General features: G+C 46.6%; 1 protein-coding gene across 1 annotated transcript in view; it reads left to right on the plus strand.

The window, feature by feature from the left end:
- The first annotated feature begins 254 nt into the window (after nucleotides 1-254).
- SNTB1 (syntrophin beta 1) overlaps nucleotides 255-20,788 on the plus strand; it is a 116,623-nt gene continuing 96,089 nt past the window's right edge. The window contains exon 1 of the mRNA XM_072851164.1: nucleotides 255-793. Within this exon, the coding sequence (XP_072707265.1) occupies nucleotides 271-793 (523 nt within the window). The 5' untranslated portion in view covers nucleotides 255-270. The remainder of the gene's footprint in view (nucleotides 794-20,788) is intronic.

The raw sequence follows: 20,788 nt of genomic DNA on the forward strand, positions 1-20,788 counted from the left end.
GCCCGTGGGAGGGCGGGACACCCCCGGCCGCACACGCACACGCACACACACGCACCCCCCCACGCACACAGAGGCGCGGCGGCAGCGGGCGGTGCCGCCAGGTGCGCCCGCCCCGGCGCGGCCCCGGGGGCGGCCGCGGCTCCTCGCCCCACCCCGCCGCGCCGGGAGCTCGCCGCCCCCCGGCTGAAGTCCGGTGCCGCCGCGCCGTGCCGCGCCGCGCCGTGCCGTGCCGGGGGTGCCGTCACGCGGCGCTTCCAGCATGCTGCTAAGATGGCGGTAGCGGCGGCGGGCGGCGGCGGGGGCGGCCGGGCGCAGCGCAGCGGCTGGCTGGAAGTTTTGGTGCGGGAGCGCTGGCACAAAGTGCTGGCCAACTTGGGCGGCGAGGCGCTGGTGCTGAGCGGCGAGGAGCGCCCCGACGGCGCGGCCCACAACGGGCTGGGCGGCGATGGGGCGGCGTGCCGCGGGGCCGAGGGCGGCGGGGGCACGGCGGCGGTGCGCACCGCCTTCACCGACCCCCCCGAGCAGGTGCCCGAGGCCGTCTCCAACAAGAAGCGGTGCGTGAAGGTGCTGAAGCAGGAGCTGGGCGGGCTGGGCATCAGCATCAAGGGGGGCAAGGAGAACAAGATGCCCATCCTCATCAGCAAGATCTTCAAGGGGCTGGCGGCCGACCAGACCCAGGCCCTCTACGTGGGCGATGCCATCCTGGCCGTCAACGGCACCGACCTGCGGGATGCCACCCACGACGAGGCGGTGCAGGCGCTCAAGCGGGCCGGCAAGGAGGTGCTACTGGAAGGTAGGGGCCGGGGGACGGGGCGAGGGACTGGGCACAGCCCGGCCGCCAGCACGCCCCGGGGCGGGAGGCTTTGGGGCAGGTCGGCTCGGCTGCCAGAGAGGCGGCGGAGCCGAGCCGGGGGGTGAAGAGGTGCCCCCCGCGCTTCTCCTGCCGCTCCTTGGGGCGTCTTTCCAGCGGGGAGAGTTTGTTCCCCCCCGCCCCCCGAGCCGCGCCGGAACTCCCGACGGCGTGCGGGAAGGACGCAGCCCCCCGGGAAGGGACGGGCGGGCTGCCGGGGAGCTGGGCTTGAACTTCCCGCCCGCCTGTCAGCCGCCGGGGCCCCCGCAGCCCCGTCCGTGCGCGGCCGCCGGGGCCCCCGCAGCCCCGTCTCGTCTCGGCGGCGGGTCGGTGCCAGGCTGAGGGCTGACGGGGGAGCCGGGCCGGCCCCCGCCGCGGCGAGGGATCTTCAGGATCTGCCGCCTGGAACTTTTCGCGGCTTTTCAGCCCAAGAAGGGGGGGGGGGAGTTGGGTGCCGGGAGAGGAGGGGTTAAAGGAGTAAAGGAGCCCCCTCGGGCGGTAAGCGAAGGGCTTGGGGGACTTTTTCCGAGCCAGCTCGAAATGCCCGAAACCTCCCGCTGTCCAGTTCTTCCTTGCCCCCTTCCACCACCCCACTCCCGACTAGGGAAGAGGGGGAAAAGAGGCTTGAATGAAGCGGGCGGTGTGTCACGGGCACATTAACCATCCCTGCGAAGCAGCGGCTTTCGTTTCTTTTCTCAAGGGTGACCGAAAGGGGTTTGTAAGAAGTAGCCTTAGGACCGAGCGCGGAGTAAGGAGCAGAGGTTGGTGTGCCAGGAGGAGGCGTGGAGGGAGGGTGTCCCCCCAGAACGGGTGGGATATTGGGGAGGGCGTAAGCAGAAGCAGAGCCAGGTTCCCCAGGACAGCGAGTTCATGAGGAGAAGGGCGTTCGCAGGCATTTAATCCTTGTCTTCTCACAAGGACTAATGTACTTGCTCCACCTGAGAGAATGAACAGCTTCAGAAATGCCCTTGGGGCATTTGATAAAGTGATTACATATTTGCCTAGAAGTTCATTTAACCGGAGGTCAGTGGCATTTGAGGCATGCTGCTGCGCTCTCTTCCCCTGTGCCATCGCCTTCCTCCGAGCCACGGGCGCTCCCACCTCGCTGTGCCTGTAGCCCTTTTGGTACTGCACATTTTTTCACGTGTGTCTTTTTGGTGCTTATTCTGAGGAACAAAGGAGATGCAGCTGAGGATCAGCCGTGAACAACCAACTATGGCATAAAGTTACGGAAAAAGTTTAAAGGGGAGGGAAGCTGAGAAAATGTCATCCGCAGCAGCGTATGCTGAGAAACTGGTGTTGTCCACAGGACAGTGAAAGCTGCGAAGGAGTTAGTGCCCCCTGAGGATTTAAGAAGCTGAGGGCAATTGCATCTCCCCTCCCTGCGTGCCCCGCGTTGCTCGCGGGACCAAAGTGCGTCTCGTCCTCCCTTGCCGCAGACGAACAGCTTACAAAGATACCTGTGAAATCTTAATATGAACTTCTCTTTGAGGTCTGAATTGAGGCTGTTGCATCTGAATTCTGTCACTGGTTTGTTTACACAGTTTAAGGGCTTCCTGGGGTGCAGGCCAGGCAACGGCTGACCGTTGGTGTGAACTAATGAGTAATGTATATAGTGCTTGCAACAGTCTCCCTCCCTCTGTGTAGTACCTGCAGTAACAGCACCTGAACCATGCTCCTGCTGTACGAGTCTTAAAAAACCCTCAGTTTTAGGAGCAAAGATGAAGCTGTTTCAGCATGGACTCTTGGCACCCTCCTTCTCTCCACTCCTTTTGTCGTCGCACCTATTTTCTTGCATTTCTTTGCTCCGTGAAGGCTGATGTGTCTCAGTGGTTGTTTCTGCGATTGAATTTGTAATTTGTAAATCGAGAGCATATTTCAGTAATCATCCCTATGTAGAGTTAAAATATTCTGACACTGAACTCAGTATTTTGTCCTGCCTTTCTCTCGCTATTTCAGCGGAGTAACCAAAATAAGAGTTGGCCACAGCATTGCCCCGGGAAGCGCTACTCCTTCAGTGGGGAACCTCTCTACGTGAACGGCTTGTATAAACAGGCAGTTTAAAACAATTCTCTGCGATTCAATTTCCCACTTGGAGCTCTTTCTTCAGTAGCAGTCTAAAACGGTCTTTTTATTACTAAAGGAAGGAAAATCCAAAAGTTTTTTTCCCCGTTAAAGTATAGGAGGGAGAGCCTTGATTTTCCTTTCCTTCTAGACAATAGGAATTTACCATTTCCTGGCTTCTTAGAGAGTTATGTATTGCAAATAACGCCAGGGCAGGGCAAGACCCCTGCGCAGCTACTCTCTGGGATCTTTCTCCAGTTAACAGAGCAATGCCAGCATGTGTTTCCAGGGTCAAAAAGTAACATTTACATTTTCAGGGAGATTCTGAGACTTGCTTGTGACTTCCAGACCAGGAAAGCTGAATTTGCAAAGGCACAGCAAGGTGCGACGCACGAGGGGCATATTTCACAGTGCAGCAGGGCTCTGGGTATTGCCCAATGCGTTGTGCGTTCCTGGAAAGGGTATTATGGTTGAGTATTTCCTAGAGGTTATCGGCAGTGAAGATGTGGTCAGTATGGCTCAATACACCCAACATCAGAGTGCTGGAGCCTGTCTGTTATATAGTGTCCTTCCTAAAATTGCTTGCTCAGTGAGATGAGGCATTTACCAGCTCAGCACTAAACTGCAGTCTCTCCTGCATTCCTGTGCGGGGGGGAAGGGAGCGGAAAATCCCTCATCAGCCCCCTGCACCGCGTGTGGGCGGCAGGGCTGGCACTGGGGTGGGTGGCAGGAGGACGAAGGTCTGTGAAGAGGGGAAGGGATGGGGCAATGCTTCGTTTTAACACATTGATCATCGACTCTGAGCTGGTAGAAATGGAAAATATTTGCTGAAGGGTTAGGGGTGGCATAGCTTCAGTAGCTGTGCCCGTGTGGGGTGGCACAGCTGTAAAGCCCAGTGGGATAGGTCCTACCCTAACAAGTTTAATACGCATCCTGGGTTGTTCTGTCCTCTCATTTTCCACTCTGAAGGACATCGATCTGTCGCAGTCCAGCTACTAAGCTAAAGTTGTATAAATCAGTCCCTTCATACAGGTCTGATCTGTGGGGTTGACCAGGGTGCCTTGAAAGAAGGTAGGATTTGATAAATGGAAGGGAAATAAGGCAACCAGCGACACTGCCATAGGAGGAGCTGTAAGGAAGAAGGTTCAAGAGGAGAGGGAGGTGATGGTGAGGAAGGACTTGAGCCCTAAGAAATCGTGCTCGCTCCTCATCTGCAGGGATGGACCTCTTCTGCCTGCAGGGTTTAATTTCCTCTGAGCTTTCCATCACAGCTTGGGCATGGGTGCAGGGGAGCGAAGCAGCCAGCGAGCAGGGCCAGGGTAAGCGCTAGTGTTGGGCTTTTCAGCCCTGGATGGCTTCTCAGGTGTTCAGTACATCAGGATGGAGCTTCTTGCCAGCGTTCAGAAGCGCAAAGAATTTCTCTACATGAGAGACGAGACAGCCTCCTTGTACAGTGCACATTTGCAGGCGTGGAAGGCAGCTAAAATTATCATGACAGCCATTGTTTGTACATATAATTTCCCTGCGGTTCTGTTAAATTGGGTCTTCTTAAATAAGCACTTTGGAAAATCAAGCAGCCCCTCTTGTGCCGTGTGAAGCACATTACATTCAAGTGACTCTCAAGACACAAAAGGTGTTTGTTTTCATCAAAGCATCCTAGATGAGAGCAGTCCCTTGGCATGCTCTGTAACATGGTTATGCTTTACTTGTATTCTCTGTGTTTGGTGAAAAAATGAAAAATTGAAGTAGCTTGCACTCATGTCGGACAGGACCCCTCTGCATGATGCTGTATTTGGATGTGGAGAAAATAAAAACACATCAGTGTGTTTTTTGCTAGCTGGCTTCAAGGTATTTTTTTAGATTGCATCACTTCCTAACTTGTTAAATGTGTGCAGACGAGCTTGTGATGATGACGGTGGCAGGTGGGAGAAGAAGCGTCTTCTTAGTGTTGCTAGTTTCTTACTGATTTTGAGTGATTCCCAGTTAAGCTAAAGCAATTGCAAGGTAGGGGTTACAGCTCCCTTGAGAAGTGGCTCTCGCAGTCTCTCTGGGTTTGCAGAAAATTCCCACAGAGAGGCAGCCCCCTGCATAGTGAATTTTAACATATGGACAGTAGACGATAGTCATTTTCTGTAGCCCTCTTGGGAGTAATGCACAGCTTTAAAGCAATGTAAGAGTAAGCATGGTGCAGTCTGTACCATAGTAACATGCATTATTTTCCAAACAATATTTCTGTAAGAATTGTAAGTATTCTCCCCTTCCTACCCTTTTTAAATTTTCTGTGGATGAAGCAAAGCAATTCAGCCTGTGTGAATTACATGTTGAAATAGTGTAAAATAGGCACAGGCTACTTGTTGGCTGTATTTTTCCATCTTATCTGTGTTTTTGTGTTTCTTTCAGTAAGGTAGTGACAACAGGAGATTTCTGGGGGTTAACAAAATACAATATTTATCCAAGAAAGTGTGTCTCTTGCAAGTATAGGGGAAAAATGAGGCACAGGGCATTTAATAAATGCCTACGTGACGTAACTACTTACTACAGTCAGGGCCATAAATCTCAGTGATTGCAGTTTGTATGCATAGTTATTCTTTACGCTTCCAGTAAACGTATGGAGAAAACACGTCACCTTTTTTTTTTTGGTGCCAGCAAATATGCAGTTAGGGAAATGCTTTGTACTTAGAGGCTATACCGCATTTCATAGCCTGTGTAGCTGCCCTTGGCACACATCAGTTTGAAAGTGAAATTGAAAGGGAAAGGAGCAGGTAATCTTATTCTCAAGAATACCAGGTCTAAGCAGTCCCCGGGAATCTCAGGTTTGATTGTTTCAGCTGCCTGCGGCTGATGGGGAAGCTTGAGTGGGAACACTTGATGTGTCTTTCATTGATTAGATTACAGGCTAATTTAGCAGTCCAGACAGTCTGTATCACCTTTCACAGATAAGAATCAGTACATCCTCTTTGCAGTAAATCTGGTATGAGACCTCTTTCTCAGTTACTGTGAAGAAAATAAGGCAGTTGTGGGCAACACATTCCTGGATTTATTTGGACCAAGTGCAGGGTTCCCCCTCAACCCACCTGCCTTGGAAATCATTCTTCCTTAGGACTTAGCACCAGCTCCTTAAGGGTGCTTAGAAGATTAAATATGTTTAGGGATCTGGGATTCAATTGCACATACGGAGTCTACGTGTTAAGTATCATTAGAAAAAAAAGCATTTTTAAAAAATCCCAGCAGTAACTCCTTTGTGGAAAATTAAATGGAAAACTTGGTATAACTCTTTGAAGAATCTTTAAACCATTAGACAGAGTAAAATTGAAAGCTGAAGGCTTTTGCTATAGTTAATGAAACAGTGTTTGTATCTGAATTTTGCCATGGCAGGTGCCTTTTCACCGAAGGCCGGTCCCACCCTCCCAGGAAGGCGTTTTCGCATGGGTGATGGCCAGCGGCCCTGGCCTCTCCCCATCCCTGCCGCCCGCTGGCGTTGGGTCAGAAACGCTCGCTGCACGTCCGTCCCGAGGGAGCTGGTGAGGAGTCTCTAATTCAAACCAGAGTTTGGATTTGGGACAGCCCAATACAGGTGCTGATCCCAATAGGTTAATGGTTTCAGGTATAGGGTGGGAAGCATTTTAAATTTTTTTTTACTTTCTTAATCTCACTGTTTTCATAACACATGGTGTGGAGCTTCTCCTGGTAGTAATTTGTCTGTAAATTTGACTTTAAGTATAGCATCCATTTGTGTGCATTCAGAGTTCATAAGTGTTGCAGAGTTTACCATATCTATTTGTAATCTGTTCCAGTGGTCACTTACTTCCAGGCTTTAAGAACACGGTATTTCCATTCCATTTTTCTAATTTAGATTTCTGATCATAGGATTATTTTGTACTTTATTCTGCAAGATTATGTTGCCATGGCTACTTGTTAGAATTGGTACAGCTACTTCAGTAGAAGGGAAGTTGGGGGAAACAGTAGTTGAAAAGAGCAACAGCATACGTAAATGAACGAAATATGATGGGAAGAAAGCTGTCCCGGAGTGCCCGGGAGACTCTGGCTTTCCAAGTATGAAAAAAATCTTCAGGCATCTCAGAAAAATAGTTGGTGAAGAAGGGATGGTAGTGGTAAGTTACTAGAACATGCAAAAAGTCTTTTAACTATGTATCATACAGGGTTTGCGAGTGGCCTATGTAACACAGTTTTGCTGGCCTTGATGTGGTGGGTGGAGGTGAGCGAGATTTGTCTCTCTTGCCCTCTCCCGACCCCCCAATGGTGTCAATACAGCAGCAGGTGTGAAGTGAGCTTTGCTTGGCTCAGCTATGTCACCTCTCCAAACCTTAAACTATGTTCAGCAGAGAAAAATACTGCTGTCAGCATAAGCTGTGTCTGTGCTAAGGGTCTTTGCCAGGACATCTCTACTTAGAGCAATCAGGGAGAGCATTGTACTGTTGTGGTGGACTGGGAAAGAGCTAGGACTCTGAATACTAGGAATAAATAGTCCGTTTTGGCAGGGGCACAAAGCTCATAGAGATGTGAAGGAGCATCAGGGGAGTGGCAGCATTCAGTATATGCCTTGAGGAGCATCACTGCAAGGAGGAAGTGAGAAGGTGTTCAAGGTGAGGCATGGCTGATTTGGGCTAGAGAAGTTTGTGAGAAACTACAAGGTATGTATAAAGTGTCGGAATGCTACTTGTCGCTCATGCTACGTTTTGGAAGGTGGGTTATGAGCCTCCTTCATGTTCTTAAATAGACAACTGTCAGCTGCTGTTTTGCAGGACCAAGAAAGCTGCTCTATGAGGCTTGGTCTCCATGCTTTAAAAGATGACTAATGGCCCTGCCTTCTGTGCCTTGCACTTCTGGAAGAGAGAGGATTCATTTAAATTACGGCATCCAGCATCTTGCAATGCCTTAGAGTCCAGCAACACTGAGTAATGAACTAGGACACAAAAGTTTTTTACCTAACTCTGCTTGCAGGAGAAGTTGGAAAAAGACAAAATTGGTTTGTCCATTGTCCACTTAGCTATCAAAACATTCTTTTCTCCAGAACATAAGTTAACAAACTTGCTTACAAAAGGTTTAATCAACTGTGACTAGTCCTTCAGATTGCTTCACCACTAGATATTGCCTTGCTGTTGGGTTAAGTTTGTTCCTTCACATAAATTAAATTAAGGGACATAATTTCTGCATAACTCTTTGGCAGACTTGAATTTCCGACTGCTGCTACTGTACACTTCTGTTAAGGTCTGGTTTTAATTTTGTCTGTCTAGAACTTGAACTAACTGAACTGGTTATGGCTTTCACTGCACATATACTAAGGGCATGACACAGTAGGTCACTGCCAAAGCAGCACATCTGTATTGTAGCAATTGGGTAAAATGGAGTTCTTAATTGTAAGGAAATGAGCCAGAACAGTAGATGTGGAGAAACTGTCTCTGATTAGAAATGATTAACATACAGCACACTCCTTCTAAAAATGTTGTGCAGCTTTTTGCTGAACTGTTGGAAGTCGTGATGTTGGCGCAGCTCTAAAAGCCATCGCAACTAAGGCTGTGGTATGTTTATTCCTCACTGCTCAGGGATGTTTCCGTCTAAAGATGACATGTATTCGAGCAGTGAGTCTGCTCCAGGCAGCACACAGGTGAGTAACTTGAGTGTGTGTGTGTGTGAATAGCTTCTGTTCACTTTAATGGCATGAATTAGTGTAAATTCCCACTATGGTGTAAGTCTCTGAGAAACAAGATCCTTTTTTGCAGTACCTGAAAGTTAGACACATATCATAACAGAAAAATAAAATGAAAAAACTTTTTTTTTTATAAAGGAACCATATCAGGATTTAAATTCTCTGTTGGCAAAGGAGGCACAACTTAACTGATTTGCTCCAACAGACAACATGACCTCATGGGACTATTTATCAGCCTCATGTGCCCTTTCAGGGAAATAGGGCCATTAGTTAAGCTTTATGTTCCATTTGCCATCGGCATATTCTGCTGGTGCAATACCTATTTTGGCTTTTAACATAATCCAGTAGTTATGAGAGGGTATTGAAAGCTATACCATGGAAAGAACGTATCTCCACTCTTAGCCTGAGTTATTTCAATAATAGTTGTTTCCAGCGTGATTTACTATACTAACGTGTGTTTTAACTGCCATTGGCTCTGATTCTGGAAGGGGGGCAAGAGGCAGCTGTGTGAAGGTAAAGGTGCTGGAGAGGTTTAGCGTTATCCAGCATGTAGCTTATGAGGCTGCTTTAAGCTAATAGTTTTAACTCAGACAGTGAGAGTTTATCTGTTTATTGTGGAGTTTGGGCTTTTGTCACTGTGAAATAGCCTGGAAGGACAGAGCCGGTAGTGGGGCTGGCAGGACAGCAGTGGCAGACGTGATTTCCCTCATAGCAGGCAGCTTCCCGTTGTTCTTACTCTTGCTGGGCAGGAGCCAGCAGGGTCCTTCTCTTGTGGACGTGAAGCCAAAGGAGGGATTTAATTATTGGATGTTCAGGAGTATTTTCCAGGAATGAGGTGAGCAGGATTTGCCTTCAGTACTTGCTGCTTGAATTCTCTGTCGGGTTTTTTTTGGTTGATTTTGGGGTTTTTTTGTTTTGTTTTGTGGGATTTTGTTTGTTTGTTTGTTTTTTTGTTGTTGTTTCTGTTGGGGATGCTGTGGACAGAAAAAAAGGCTTCCAAATTATCATTGTTTCCCAAAGAACACATTATCCTTGGTAACTATCTGCCCCTTTTGATTTATTTGTCCTGTCTCATGCAGTGGCAGACTCTCCTGGTACACAGCCTCCATCAGCGATGTGTGGCTGGGATGGAGGGGTGTCTCCAGAGAACCAGCAGGATTCTTGCTGGATTACCTACCACATAAATATGTACCTAGGCACAGAGACACACACCGTAAGCTGCATTTATATACATACTTCTGTAATGAACAGCCCCATCAACAGGCATTCTTTGTTTGCAGCTTGACCTTCAAATGTGCTTGAGGCCAACATGGTTGTACTAACTTTAGGCTGCTGGGGCTTTGCCAGGTCTGGAGAGGCTCAGCTGATGCCTGTGTTACCCGTCGGGTCTCTCCACTGCGAGCGTGGCATGGTGGGCTGTCCTGGCTCAAGACTGCATGGAGAGGCTTTACCTATTGCACCCCTGGAAAGCCTCTTCCAGAGCAGGGGATGTAGCTGCTTGTTAGCTCTGTCGAATAAAGTCAAGAAGATGTGGTTACTGCAAGAGGAAGGGAGTGAGCTTCAGGCTGGAATGACTTGGATGATGACAGCAGGCTCTTTGTGAAGACCTCCAGGTGTTATTACTGTGCTTTGCCTAAACTAAACCCATCTAGATTTTAGATGCTCAGGTAAATGGCCAGTCAAAGTGTTAACATAGCTCAGATTCTTCAAACAGCTGAGGAAGTCCTGAGCACGGTGGGGAGAGACACAAGCAACACTTAAACCTGCGGACAAACTCAAGGTGCCACAGATGCCACAGCTAATCTCCTTGGAGCTGCTGTTGCTCTCACGGCTTTTGCTGCCCTCTTCTTTGCAGGGGTAGTGGTTGGGTTGCAGGCTGATGCTGGGATGTTTGTAGACAAGGCTCTTGTCTAGCCCTGGGGAAGAAATCTGTATTCCTGCCTTAAAAAAGGTAAAAAAAAGTTACTCATAGTTACTTCAGTCTTCAAGTTTGTGGAATGCTGGAGAAGTGTCCGGCCAAAAAGGCAATAAAAGAAAACAGCATTTTAATTCAGGAAGAATGCAAGTGAAAGAAACTAGTTTTAAGAAGTTCCTAGTCCATTCAGTGAACGGCTGTCTGTATAAATAAGCCAGACCTATGTGATGTACGAGGGCAAGGCATAAAGAAAACATTGCAGTAACAAACTAGTGGAATTTCCACTTAACACATTAAAATCAACCCTGAAAGGCTCCATTAAGGAAAGCCATAAATTGAAGTTCTAAGACGTGGTGTGTAAAATATCCTTGAAAGTAAAAATGACCCTCTGTCAGTTTTATGTTTTCCTTTCACTGTGTTATATCTATTTTAATAAACATGTGGGATAGACTATCAGAAGAGCAGCACTTCGTCTGTGAAGCCTTGAGGAAATAAATAGTGAGTCTGGGCATATTATAAATTTCACCCAATAAAAATAAACTTAAATTGATTCTGGGCTTTCCCTGTGTAAGGACTGCTATGCTAAGACCATTCGGTGTTGATCTTGTTTTATATATATATATTGAACTTTTCTGCTAGGCATACCTTGAAATGTTAGTATTTAATGCTTGAGTTTTCCTTCAAGTACTGCCAGAGCTTGCTTTCTATGTGCATAAATAGTATTAAGACTTAGAAAGGTTTCAAGGTTCACTCTCTTAACAAAATATTGAGGAACAAATACCTTTTGGTTTTTGAGGGAGGAAAGGAAGGGTTGACTTGAAAACACACAACTTTCTATGGGAATCTTTATGATGTTTAATTTGAAATGGCATTTTATATTTAAAAAGGAAGCAATTTGCTTTCAAAAGGCTGATTTGAACTTACATAGTAAAACTTTTCTAAGTAGAATTTTCTATGTGGAATAGCAGAGAATTACCCAATGTACCTTCTCCTTATGGAAAATCTTTGCAATCATGTCACGTTTATCAACAGGAAATTTCCATGGCCAAAAAGTTTCGACCAACTCAATGCAGTAGTTTTTTCACATCTTGTTAAAATATGTAGTTCATTTCTATAAGTGCAGGTATTTATTCTGTTCTTTGGAAACTTTAGACATGCTGTTCCCCTTAATCACTTTGTTCTGTTACTTTTCTGTCAATGTGCACATGGTACGAAGTGGATAAGGATGTATATTTGGTACGAGCCAAGACAGATATGGTTCCAATGGAGAAGTCACAAGTGATATATTACATGAATTCCTGTAAGGCATTTATGTTTGGTCTTTTCAGTTAGTCATAGTTTGGGGGGTATGCTTCCTTGTTTCTGTGAAACTCACAGTGGAAGCCTTGAATACAGAGGGAAATGAGGAAGAAACTTCTTGAGTCTCTAAAACTTGCCTAAAATAGCTCTTCTAGGTGTAATTTTAATACCTCCTCAAGGCAGCTGTAAATTAAATTGGCCCACTACCTTTTTAGCTTTTGCTCTATTAAAGACTTTGTGTAGAACTGTAGGTATGTGAAGGAATCAAGAAGTGTTCATGAAACCATAAAGGGTGGGAAATTATTTCTAGGGGGGAATATGCGATGCATTATTTTGTTTCTTTATTTTCCCTTTGCTTTCTTTCTGTTCACTATCGCTTTGGCTGATGTTGGTTTAGGAATGCCTTTAAATGCAGCTGTTTAATTCCAGAGCTGACCTAGCCCTGGCGTGGGCACAGCTATAAATGTCTATCAGCAATATTGCATGGGCACAAGGTACAAGTGGATACACACATATAGCGTATACCATGAGCTTGCACGCGTGTTGTACGTGCCTTTGCTCGTATCCAAGACAGAATTTGTTTGTTGCCAGTGGTATGTAGATTAAGTTAATTGTTCTGTGAAAATGGAAATAAATAGAGTCTTGATTATACCTGCACTGAAGGAGTCCCTGGGTTGATTCATTTGCTGGAGTGCTTCACAGGAGGCTGCACCTGCAATTTTGGTTTTTCTCAGGGTCTGTGTTCTCCATCTGGACCCCACCGTCCATGTCCGGGGGTCTGTAGCCAAGCTGCCAGCGGCGAGCGGGTGGTGGACAGGCTGGTGGGGATGAATTGCCGTCTGCTGGAGAGCGCTGAGAAAGAAGAGTGAACATGGAGCAGAAGGTGGGAGAGCGAAAGCCACCTCCTGTTCAAGTTGGCATGAATTTTCCCATTGATTTCAGTGGGATTAGGATATTTTTTAGCAGGCAATATTGACATAAATCACTGATGGGAAAAAAAGATGCTGATGCAGCTTTATCCTGTCTCTGATAGCTACTGCATTAATTCTCCTTTAAAATAATATGGACAGATCTTTGGTCCTTACTGGGTGTTGACTCACTTCGCTGGCTTCCTGCGTGGCTGAAAAGACCCGCTTGCAAGCATTTCAGTTGAGGTTCTTTGTTAACATGCTGCTTTACTGTGCTTCACAAACCTGACTCCATACTCCCCCTTCTGCAAGCCTTTTGGCTTGTCCCCCCTCCCCTCCCGCTCCCCCAAAGCCTGATGAGCGAAAGCATTGTAATATAGATGTGGCAGCAGTTCAGTCTCTGAGTTCAGTCATTTTGTGCAATAAGAATAAATTAAACAATTGTTATTTCTTAATCTACTGTTCAGTGCTAATCACAAAGTTTGAATAAATCAGCGCAGTCGGATCTGTGCCTGAGCTTTGGGTCCTTGTCTCAAATTAGAAAAGCATCAAAATGTTACTTCTGAAAACCTCCAAGGTTTCTCTTAAATTCCAGGGTGACAGATACTGTATCAACAGCTTTCCAAAGGATGTTTCAGGTTTTCTTTCTTGTTCAGAGCTAAAAGCTCTGACCTCTGCGACAGCAGAGACACACTAAAAACTACTGTTTAACTGGGAGCAGGAAGCAGTCATTGTTTTTGGAGACAACAAAAATGTAGTTTCAGGTGAAGGCTGGTTTGTAGAGTTATGTTTTTCTCCAAAAAGCTGTACCCAGCAGAAATTTGACTTCTTTGAACGGGAGGTTTCTAAGTGCACTCCCGCCCTCTCTGTAGCACTGTCAATGCGCAGATGGTTCTCCAGGAGAAATTAGAGTTTGCTGCTACCTTGGTGCCATTGCAGTGTATAATGCCAGACTGTGACAGTCATCAGAAATATTCTGGGTGTGCAGAGTACACCAAGCCCAAAGCCTCTGTGTGTCTTCCCCCTGACCCGACAACGCAACGCTCTTCTCCCCCCTGGTTTTTCTGGGTATCATTCGCCTCCTTTCTGGCTTCCGACTGCATCATTTAGGATGTGAGGCAACATCAGAAAAAGTTTGATGTTTATCAGCCTGATTATGCAGGAAAACCTGCAGTTGTAGCTTAACAAGTAATTGCATAATCAAAATGTTAGCTTGCTGACTTTATCCCGGCTGGCTGCTTTGTGCATCTGAACGCTGGCAGAATCTCTGCTGGGGTTGAACGCTGCGTCCGGGCAGGCTCCGTCAGCTGCTGATGGTCACCTGGCTAACAGCCAACCTGATGGTTTTCTTTATCTCTAAAGAGGTGCAAAGTTGCAACCGCAGTTTGAGAGCGATTAAAAAGTGACAGAATTGGTATCATCGCTATACATAAACTGCAAGCCTGCTGTATTTTGTGTCTGAGGTCTTGGGAGAATTTGGGTTAGCTCAGGAGCCCCGAGGTCTCCAGGCCTGCAATGCAACCCAATGACCTGGTGTTTTTTTCTCCTTTTAAATGTAGGCATCATTAGAAAATACAGTGAGTTCAAACTAACCCCTAATTTTAAACCTGTAATCGTAGCTTTAGAAGAGTGTTACAAAGAAGGCTCTTACAGTATTACAGGAAGAGTGCCCAGTTAAAGTTTAATAACTGATTCAGAAAAGTCAAGTGAGATGCAGCTCTGCAATGATAACTCCATGCTTTTTGAATGCTATTTCCTTGGTAAGTGCTAGGAAAAGAATAATGTGAGTCTAATTCAACAGGCATTTCAGCTGCAGTGGCCCCGTCATCGGCTCCTCTGGGGTTCAGTTCTGGATGAAGGTCCCCGGTGGTGCAGCCTGAGCCCTCTGAATAGTCCTGCTGAAGATCTGTACGAGCTGCAGTGGCCAAGGAGGCTGAAGAGGGCCTGTCAGCCTCAGCTTGCTCTGGGGGCAGGTTTGCTTGTGCCCCAGAACCACCTCCTACCACGTCCCTGTTCGGTGTGGAGGTGGCGGAGGGGACTGAGCTGCGAGGGGCACTGGCAGCTCCCCTTGGGCCAGCCTTCCTCGCGGCTGCCTGGCTGGATCCGCAGCTCCTATGCACAGGTACTCTCTGAAGGTGCTTGCAGAGCAAAATGAGGTCACGCCGTCTCTTCAGTCTTTAAATAAATATTGTATAATAACAATATATGGAAATAACAATGTATGAAAATACTCCGCTTCGCAGGTTGAGCGGGGTGGGCAGGGAGCAAGGACAGGCAGAACGCCCTATCCAGTTCTCTGCAGTATGTGTGTAGGCTGAAGTTTAGTGTGTGTAGGCTCCTCTCTCTGTGCCCCGATCCTGTAACTATATAGATCCAGGTGTCCTCTGCATAAATCAGATGTCTTAATATATTTCATTGAAGCTAAGTTTGCATAAGGCTATGTAAGACGAAGGCCCATGATTTTGTTTTTCCTCTCCTGTGGTCATACAAGCGCTGATTGCACTATATAAAGCTGCTTGCTGTTAACCCTGTCACTGTTAAAGGTGAGGAGAAAAAGTGTTCATGTTTTTATTATCATTCCTCCCTCCCAACCTATGCCATACCAAAACAAACAAGCAAACGGTAGCGACTGCCAAGGAGAGGAGTACCATTTTGCAGATCATAGCTTTTTCCACTGGAAAAAATGTAGCCGTGTTTAACTTCTTTTTAAACAGCGGCAATGTTGAATATACAAATTAAACTCCAATTTACACAGTTGAGATTTTCATGAGCACTTCACACAAGTATTCTCAAAGTGCAACATTTTGAAATAATGTCATTTGCTAGGAACAGTCTTTGGGGAAAGGGGACAGCGCTTGCATTTTTACCCTTCCCCCTTTGACGCCAGCCTGTGTCAGGCCAGTGATGGGAGCCAGGCGGAAGGACTGCAGCCAGCTCTGAACAGATCGGCCTTTGTGTCCCCAGCACAAACGTCCCTCTTCTTTTGGAGGGAATGGGCAAAACGGGTTCTGACCCAGCGCGACCGGCTGTTTGCGGCTTCTCCATCAGCAGGAGAGAAACAAGTGCCTCCTCTGTATCCCCATTAAAACGCTGCTGCGGAGCGAACCATCGAGCGGGCAGTTAAACAGTTCCAGTCTTTATAAGCCAAAGTTTAATATCGGCCATAAGATATTTCAGCTGTGTCACAAGACTGGCCAAGTTGCTTCCTCCACAGAGGTTTTCTCCTCCGGTTCGAGGCTCAGAGCTGCCTCACTGCCCTGGAGCACCCAGCGGTGCAGAGGTGCAGTGGTGCCCAGCAAAGCCTCTGCTGGTTGTTTCTTTTTTTGGCAACTTAAGTCTTCAAGTGTTTAGTGGGAATACCTCTTGTGGGAGCAAGTTAGCAATGACTTAGTAGTCAGTGACTTAGTAGGATGAGAGGAAGTGGCCTCAAGGTGCACCAGGGGAGGTTTAGATTGGATATCAGGAAAAATTTCTTCACTGAAAGGGTTGTCAAGCCTTGGAACAGGCTGCCCAGGGAAGTGGTGGAGTCACCATCCCTGGAGGCATTTAAAAGACATGTAGATGTGGTGCTTAGGGACATGGTTTAGTGGTTGTGTTGGCAGTGTTAGGTTTATGGCTGCACTTGATAATCTTAAAGGTCTTTTCCAACCTAAACGATTCTATAACAAAAAATGCTAATAACTTCTGTCATTATTTGTTACTTCAGAAGGTGTGCCCTTGTGAAATTTAGGAGGAGACCTGGAGTTGATGCAAAGAGTCTAATTCTGCCCTATTCCTTTGTATGATGCCTTAAACTGATACTATTCAAGTGCTTGGTATTTTTACTAGTTCTAAGTAAACTCTGTTCAACATAAGGTACTTCCCAGGGCCCAAGAGCTATTCACCATTTTTTCTGAGCGTGGTGTAGCATGCAGCACGTCTTACCTTCAGCAGCAGAGAGGTGAGATGTCTGGGGCTGTAGTTTCAGGCTTTGCCAGTGTTGTTGGTATGGCTCCTTTGGCTTTATCTCAACTACCCATCAGAGGAGGAGGAGGAAGACACTTAAAAGCCTTGCAATCCAGAGCACTGCTCACCTGCGGCATCAGCTGGGATTGCCTGTCCTCACCACTTAGCCTGGCACATTGTAAGCTGCAGAGGTTAATCGGGCTGAAACTACCAGTAGCGAAGCATGGAGCGTTTCTGTCACCAGGGCCAACGCTCTTCACACCCTACCCACTGTGTAGCGAGCGTGGTCTGATTTCTGTGTTTGCTAGTTGTGCTCCAGATCCTGCTACCTCAGTTAATGGTACAGAGCCAGGCTTGGGATGTGAGCAGCTGTGAAGCTGGAGCCTGCAGGAGGTACGTACGTCACCTCCAAATGTTCTCTGTCTTTTTATTTGCAGGAGTGGTGATGGGCTGTGAGAGGTGGGCTCAGCAGCTGGCTACCAGGAAAGGCACTATTATAAATGTCTAGTAATACTGATTAGAAATGGAGTGCTGAAGAAGCTTTGTGCTGGAGGCAAAGTCCCTTCTTTGTTCCTCTAGCTCACTTGTTAGAGACTGATCCTTCTCTGCTTCTCTGTGGTTGTGGTCTGGGCTGGGCTTCAGCAAATAAAGCCAAGTGAAACATGTCTTTTCAGGCCTAGTTAGCTGGCACGGTCACTTCTGAGTCATGGTTTTTGATGTTCATGCTGTAGAGGTAACAACAGAGGGGAAATGTGCTCGTGATGCCTTGCTGTGAGGGGTCCTGGCCGTGGTCTTCCCTCCGGGGCAGAGGAGCACTGAGCCAGCACAGCGTGAGACTGGATTGTGGCTGGGATGCTATCATCACCCACTGATGTTTATTACATCCCATGGGGCAGGAGGGAAAATGCCCGACTGATACCATCCCCAGTTGCCAGGGAAATCTGTCTCCTTGGTAGTTTCAGACCTTGCTGGGCTCCCCAGGAGCATCCTGCAGCCAGACCGCAGCCCGGGCTTCTAGGTAGACTTTAATTTGCTATCAAGAGCTATCATAGTAATGGCTTAATTTTTTTTTAAAGGAGCTATGAAGGGGATGTCATTGTTTTAGCACTCAGAGAGTGCAGAAAAGAGCCCTTTACCTCCTAAATTTTTGACGTTCTTGAGTAATTGTGAGATATGCTAACAGGGAATGGGTTTTAACAAGGATGCAGAGCTAGAGGCCACGTGAAATGGAATCTTAATCTAGGCTCTTGTCAAGCTGTAAAAAGGCATTTGACTTAGTTTTGAGGGGTAATATATGGGATACAGTCTTTGCTCTTAAAGGAACATTATCCAATTGGTTTGGGCTTTTGGTTGAAAGGATAAATAATTCTCCCTTTTTTTTTGTTTTTATTTATAAAATGGACTTGCTCATATCTTTGAGTGCTTCCTTCTGCTGGCTTCATACTGTGCTTTTTTACTGATTGTGTAGGGACCTTTGCCATCCCCAAAATCTTAATTTCTAATGCTGAGTGTTAGAATGTAATAGGCAGAGAAAGGTGCTTGTGATTTTGCTTTCATTTTCCGCTTTCTTGGGAGTGTTCAGACCTTTAGAGAGGATTCCTCTTACGTTAGGCATTTAGGCTAGGCTGAGCATCCCTGCTCTCAGGATGGGCAGCAGAGAGAGAAACAGGCTGAGTGGTTCTTGGGAGATGCCACTCTTCCTCCTCACTTACTACAGGGATACTAGCTTCGCTTCCAGTTACACCTTCGCTTCTAGTTACACCTCGTAGGTGATTAAAGTTATGTGGCACAGATCCCTCCCTTATAATGTTTTTCCAGCTTTTACTTTGCAACCCAAGGACAGTTCTTTATTTTCTGCTTCTTACTCAGTTACGTGGCTCTCCAGAATTGGGATTTTGAGGGAAACACAGAATTTGTGCAGAGCAGGATACAATCCAAAGAGCAGAAAGTGCTACATATCTTTGTTGCAAGTAATATTAAAAAAGCATATATACTGTTTGAGAATATTAGCATGTAATTGCATTGTATGTTGGCCTTGGCAAGAAACTTGCATAAGAAGAGCCCATCCCTGTGCTGCAGTGCACCTCTTTGTGGTTGCACCGATTTAACTATGCAATGCCATGCCAGAAGCAGATTATTTTAAAATGACATGGGCTAAAGGTATGCTCCAGAAAAGATGTCACCTCTAATACTTGGTTTTTTGGTGATGGAGTTTACAGAGCAGACTCAAAAGCGGTTGTGCTGGCAGAGGGGAGCTGTGGACTCCAGCACGAGGCAGGAGAAGTGCTGAGGCCAGAGGAGGAACCCAGTGAGGTGGTTTCGTTGCTGAAGCCAACGTGTTGTGAAACCGCAGCCTGAGCTGAGCGGGACTTTCCTGCCCTCCTCCTGGCCTTGGTGGCTCATTCCTGCTGCTCCACCTGAGCTCTGACAACTGGTCCCCTGTGACCATGCTGCGCATTGGGGTGCTCCAGGTCCCCAGGTTGTCTGCCTGGGTGGCAGCAAGGTCAGGGGAAGCTTGAGTCATTTAGGGGTCTTTTCTGAGGGACAGCTTATCTTTAAGATCCACGTAAAGCCATTGTGAAACTGCACCCATCGTGCTGAGGGTTGTCTTGTTATTGTCAACATGCAGTGGATGAAATCTGGCCCTGGTGAAACCGACTTCAAACACTCAGTGATGGAGCAGGGCCAGGATCTCTCTTAGTGTTGCAAATTGTGCCACAGCTGAGAAAAAAACACCCCCTTTTTTTGGAAAGCGCTAGACTTCTGCTTGACAGTCTTGAATTTCCAGTGCTAATTGTGTCACCTACAAGTTAAAGTGTGCTTCTTACCTGCTTTGTATTCTGCATATCCCAGCTTTTATATAACCTTGTGTTGCTGCATAAAGGATGGATACAAATCTTTCATACAGGCTGTCTCCTGGATTGTGTGTGGGAGTGGGAAATTCTGCAGAAGTTAAAAGTACCTGTCCTGAACAAAGGCTGGGTTGGTTTGATAGCAGGAGGGATGATACTACAGCTGAAGTGAGGAGCAAGAGCCAGAAAAGTGAGGAGCAAGAGCCAGAAAAGAGACACCCTCCACTACCTCCGATGGGCCCGAAAAGGGACAGCCCGGCCTGGTGGTGCCCAGGAGCAAAGCACAGGCTCAGCTGAGACTCTGGAGTTGTGTGTTCAAATGCTGATTTGGATTAAGGCAAGAAGGGAATCTGAAGGGCAGCAGCTTTACTTGTATACACTGTGCTTAGGGAATAAATGCATCTTATTCATGAATGGGTTTATGTACAGATAATCCCTTAGCTGATGCTCTTACTAGCCAGGCACAGACACGTCTTAAAAGCTTCAAGTTCACTGTATTCCTGGGCATGCTAAATTTGGTCCATACCATGCAGCTGATCACGCATTAAGTGTCGGACTCCTGTGATTTTTTTAGTGCTTGCATGGGTCTCAGATCTAGATGACTTGTTCTGTGCTAAACCCAGCCATGCTGTATTTACTCTGCCATGAGGCCATTTAATTACATTGACTTTCCTGCCCATTTCACAGAGCTATAGCTGTTTGAGTTGCTTTCTGAGCTCTGCAATCTTTCCAAATGCTCTAGTTTATTTATGTAAGATGTTTTTAATATACTATTCCCTTCTGTATTCAGTCCCTGTCCTATTAGTAACCAATTTCATTTTTTTTTAACCTGTTGCTTATCACTTCTGTTGTTTATGCCTTCTTCCTTCTGAGTCTTGCTGACTCCAACCTAAATGTGCTGGTTCTTTGCACCTCTACCAGTATTTTGCTCTGTTGCATGTTCTTCTAACAAATTAATTAATCTTGCAATGCTTCTCAGACTACCGGGTGTTTGACTGCTTGAAGACTTCCTTTCTTGGAAAAAATATTTTATTTAAGACATAAAATTCATAATTGTAAGAAGCTTATCTTCATTAGCTAAATTAGAAAATTGTGAAGTGTTGCAAAGATATGAGTAAAAAAAACAGAAAAATTTGGGATTAGCAGGCTCTGATAGCGCTGAAAGGATCTTGGGAACTTGACTCACTTCTCAGATTGTGCAAAACGGTAGTGACCCTTAAGTTTGGTTGCAAGACTGCCTGCCTCATGCCCACAGGATGGCTTTATATTTTCTTGTTCAGGACTTAC

This window comes from Ciconia boyciana, chromosome 2 (genome assembly GCF_034638445.1).
Source record: "Ciconia boyciana chromosome 2, ASM3463844v1, whole genome shotgun sequence".
NCBI lineage: Eukaryota > Metazoa > Chordata > Aves > Ciconiiformes > Ciconiidae > Ciconia > Ciconia boyciana.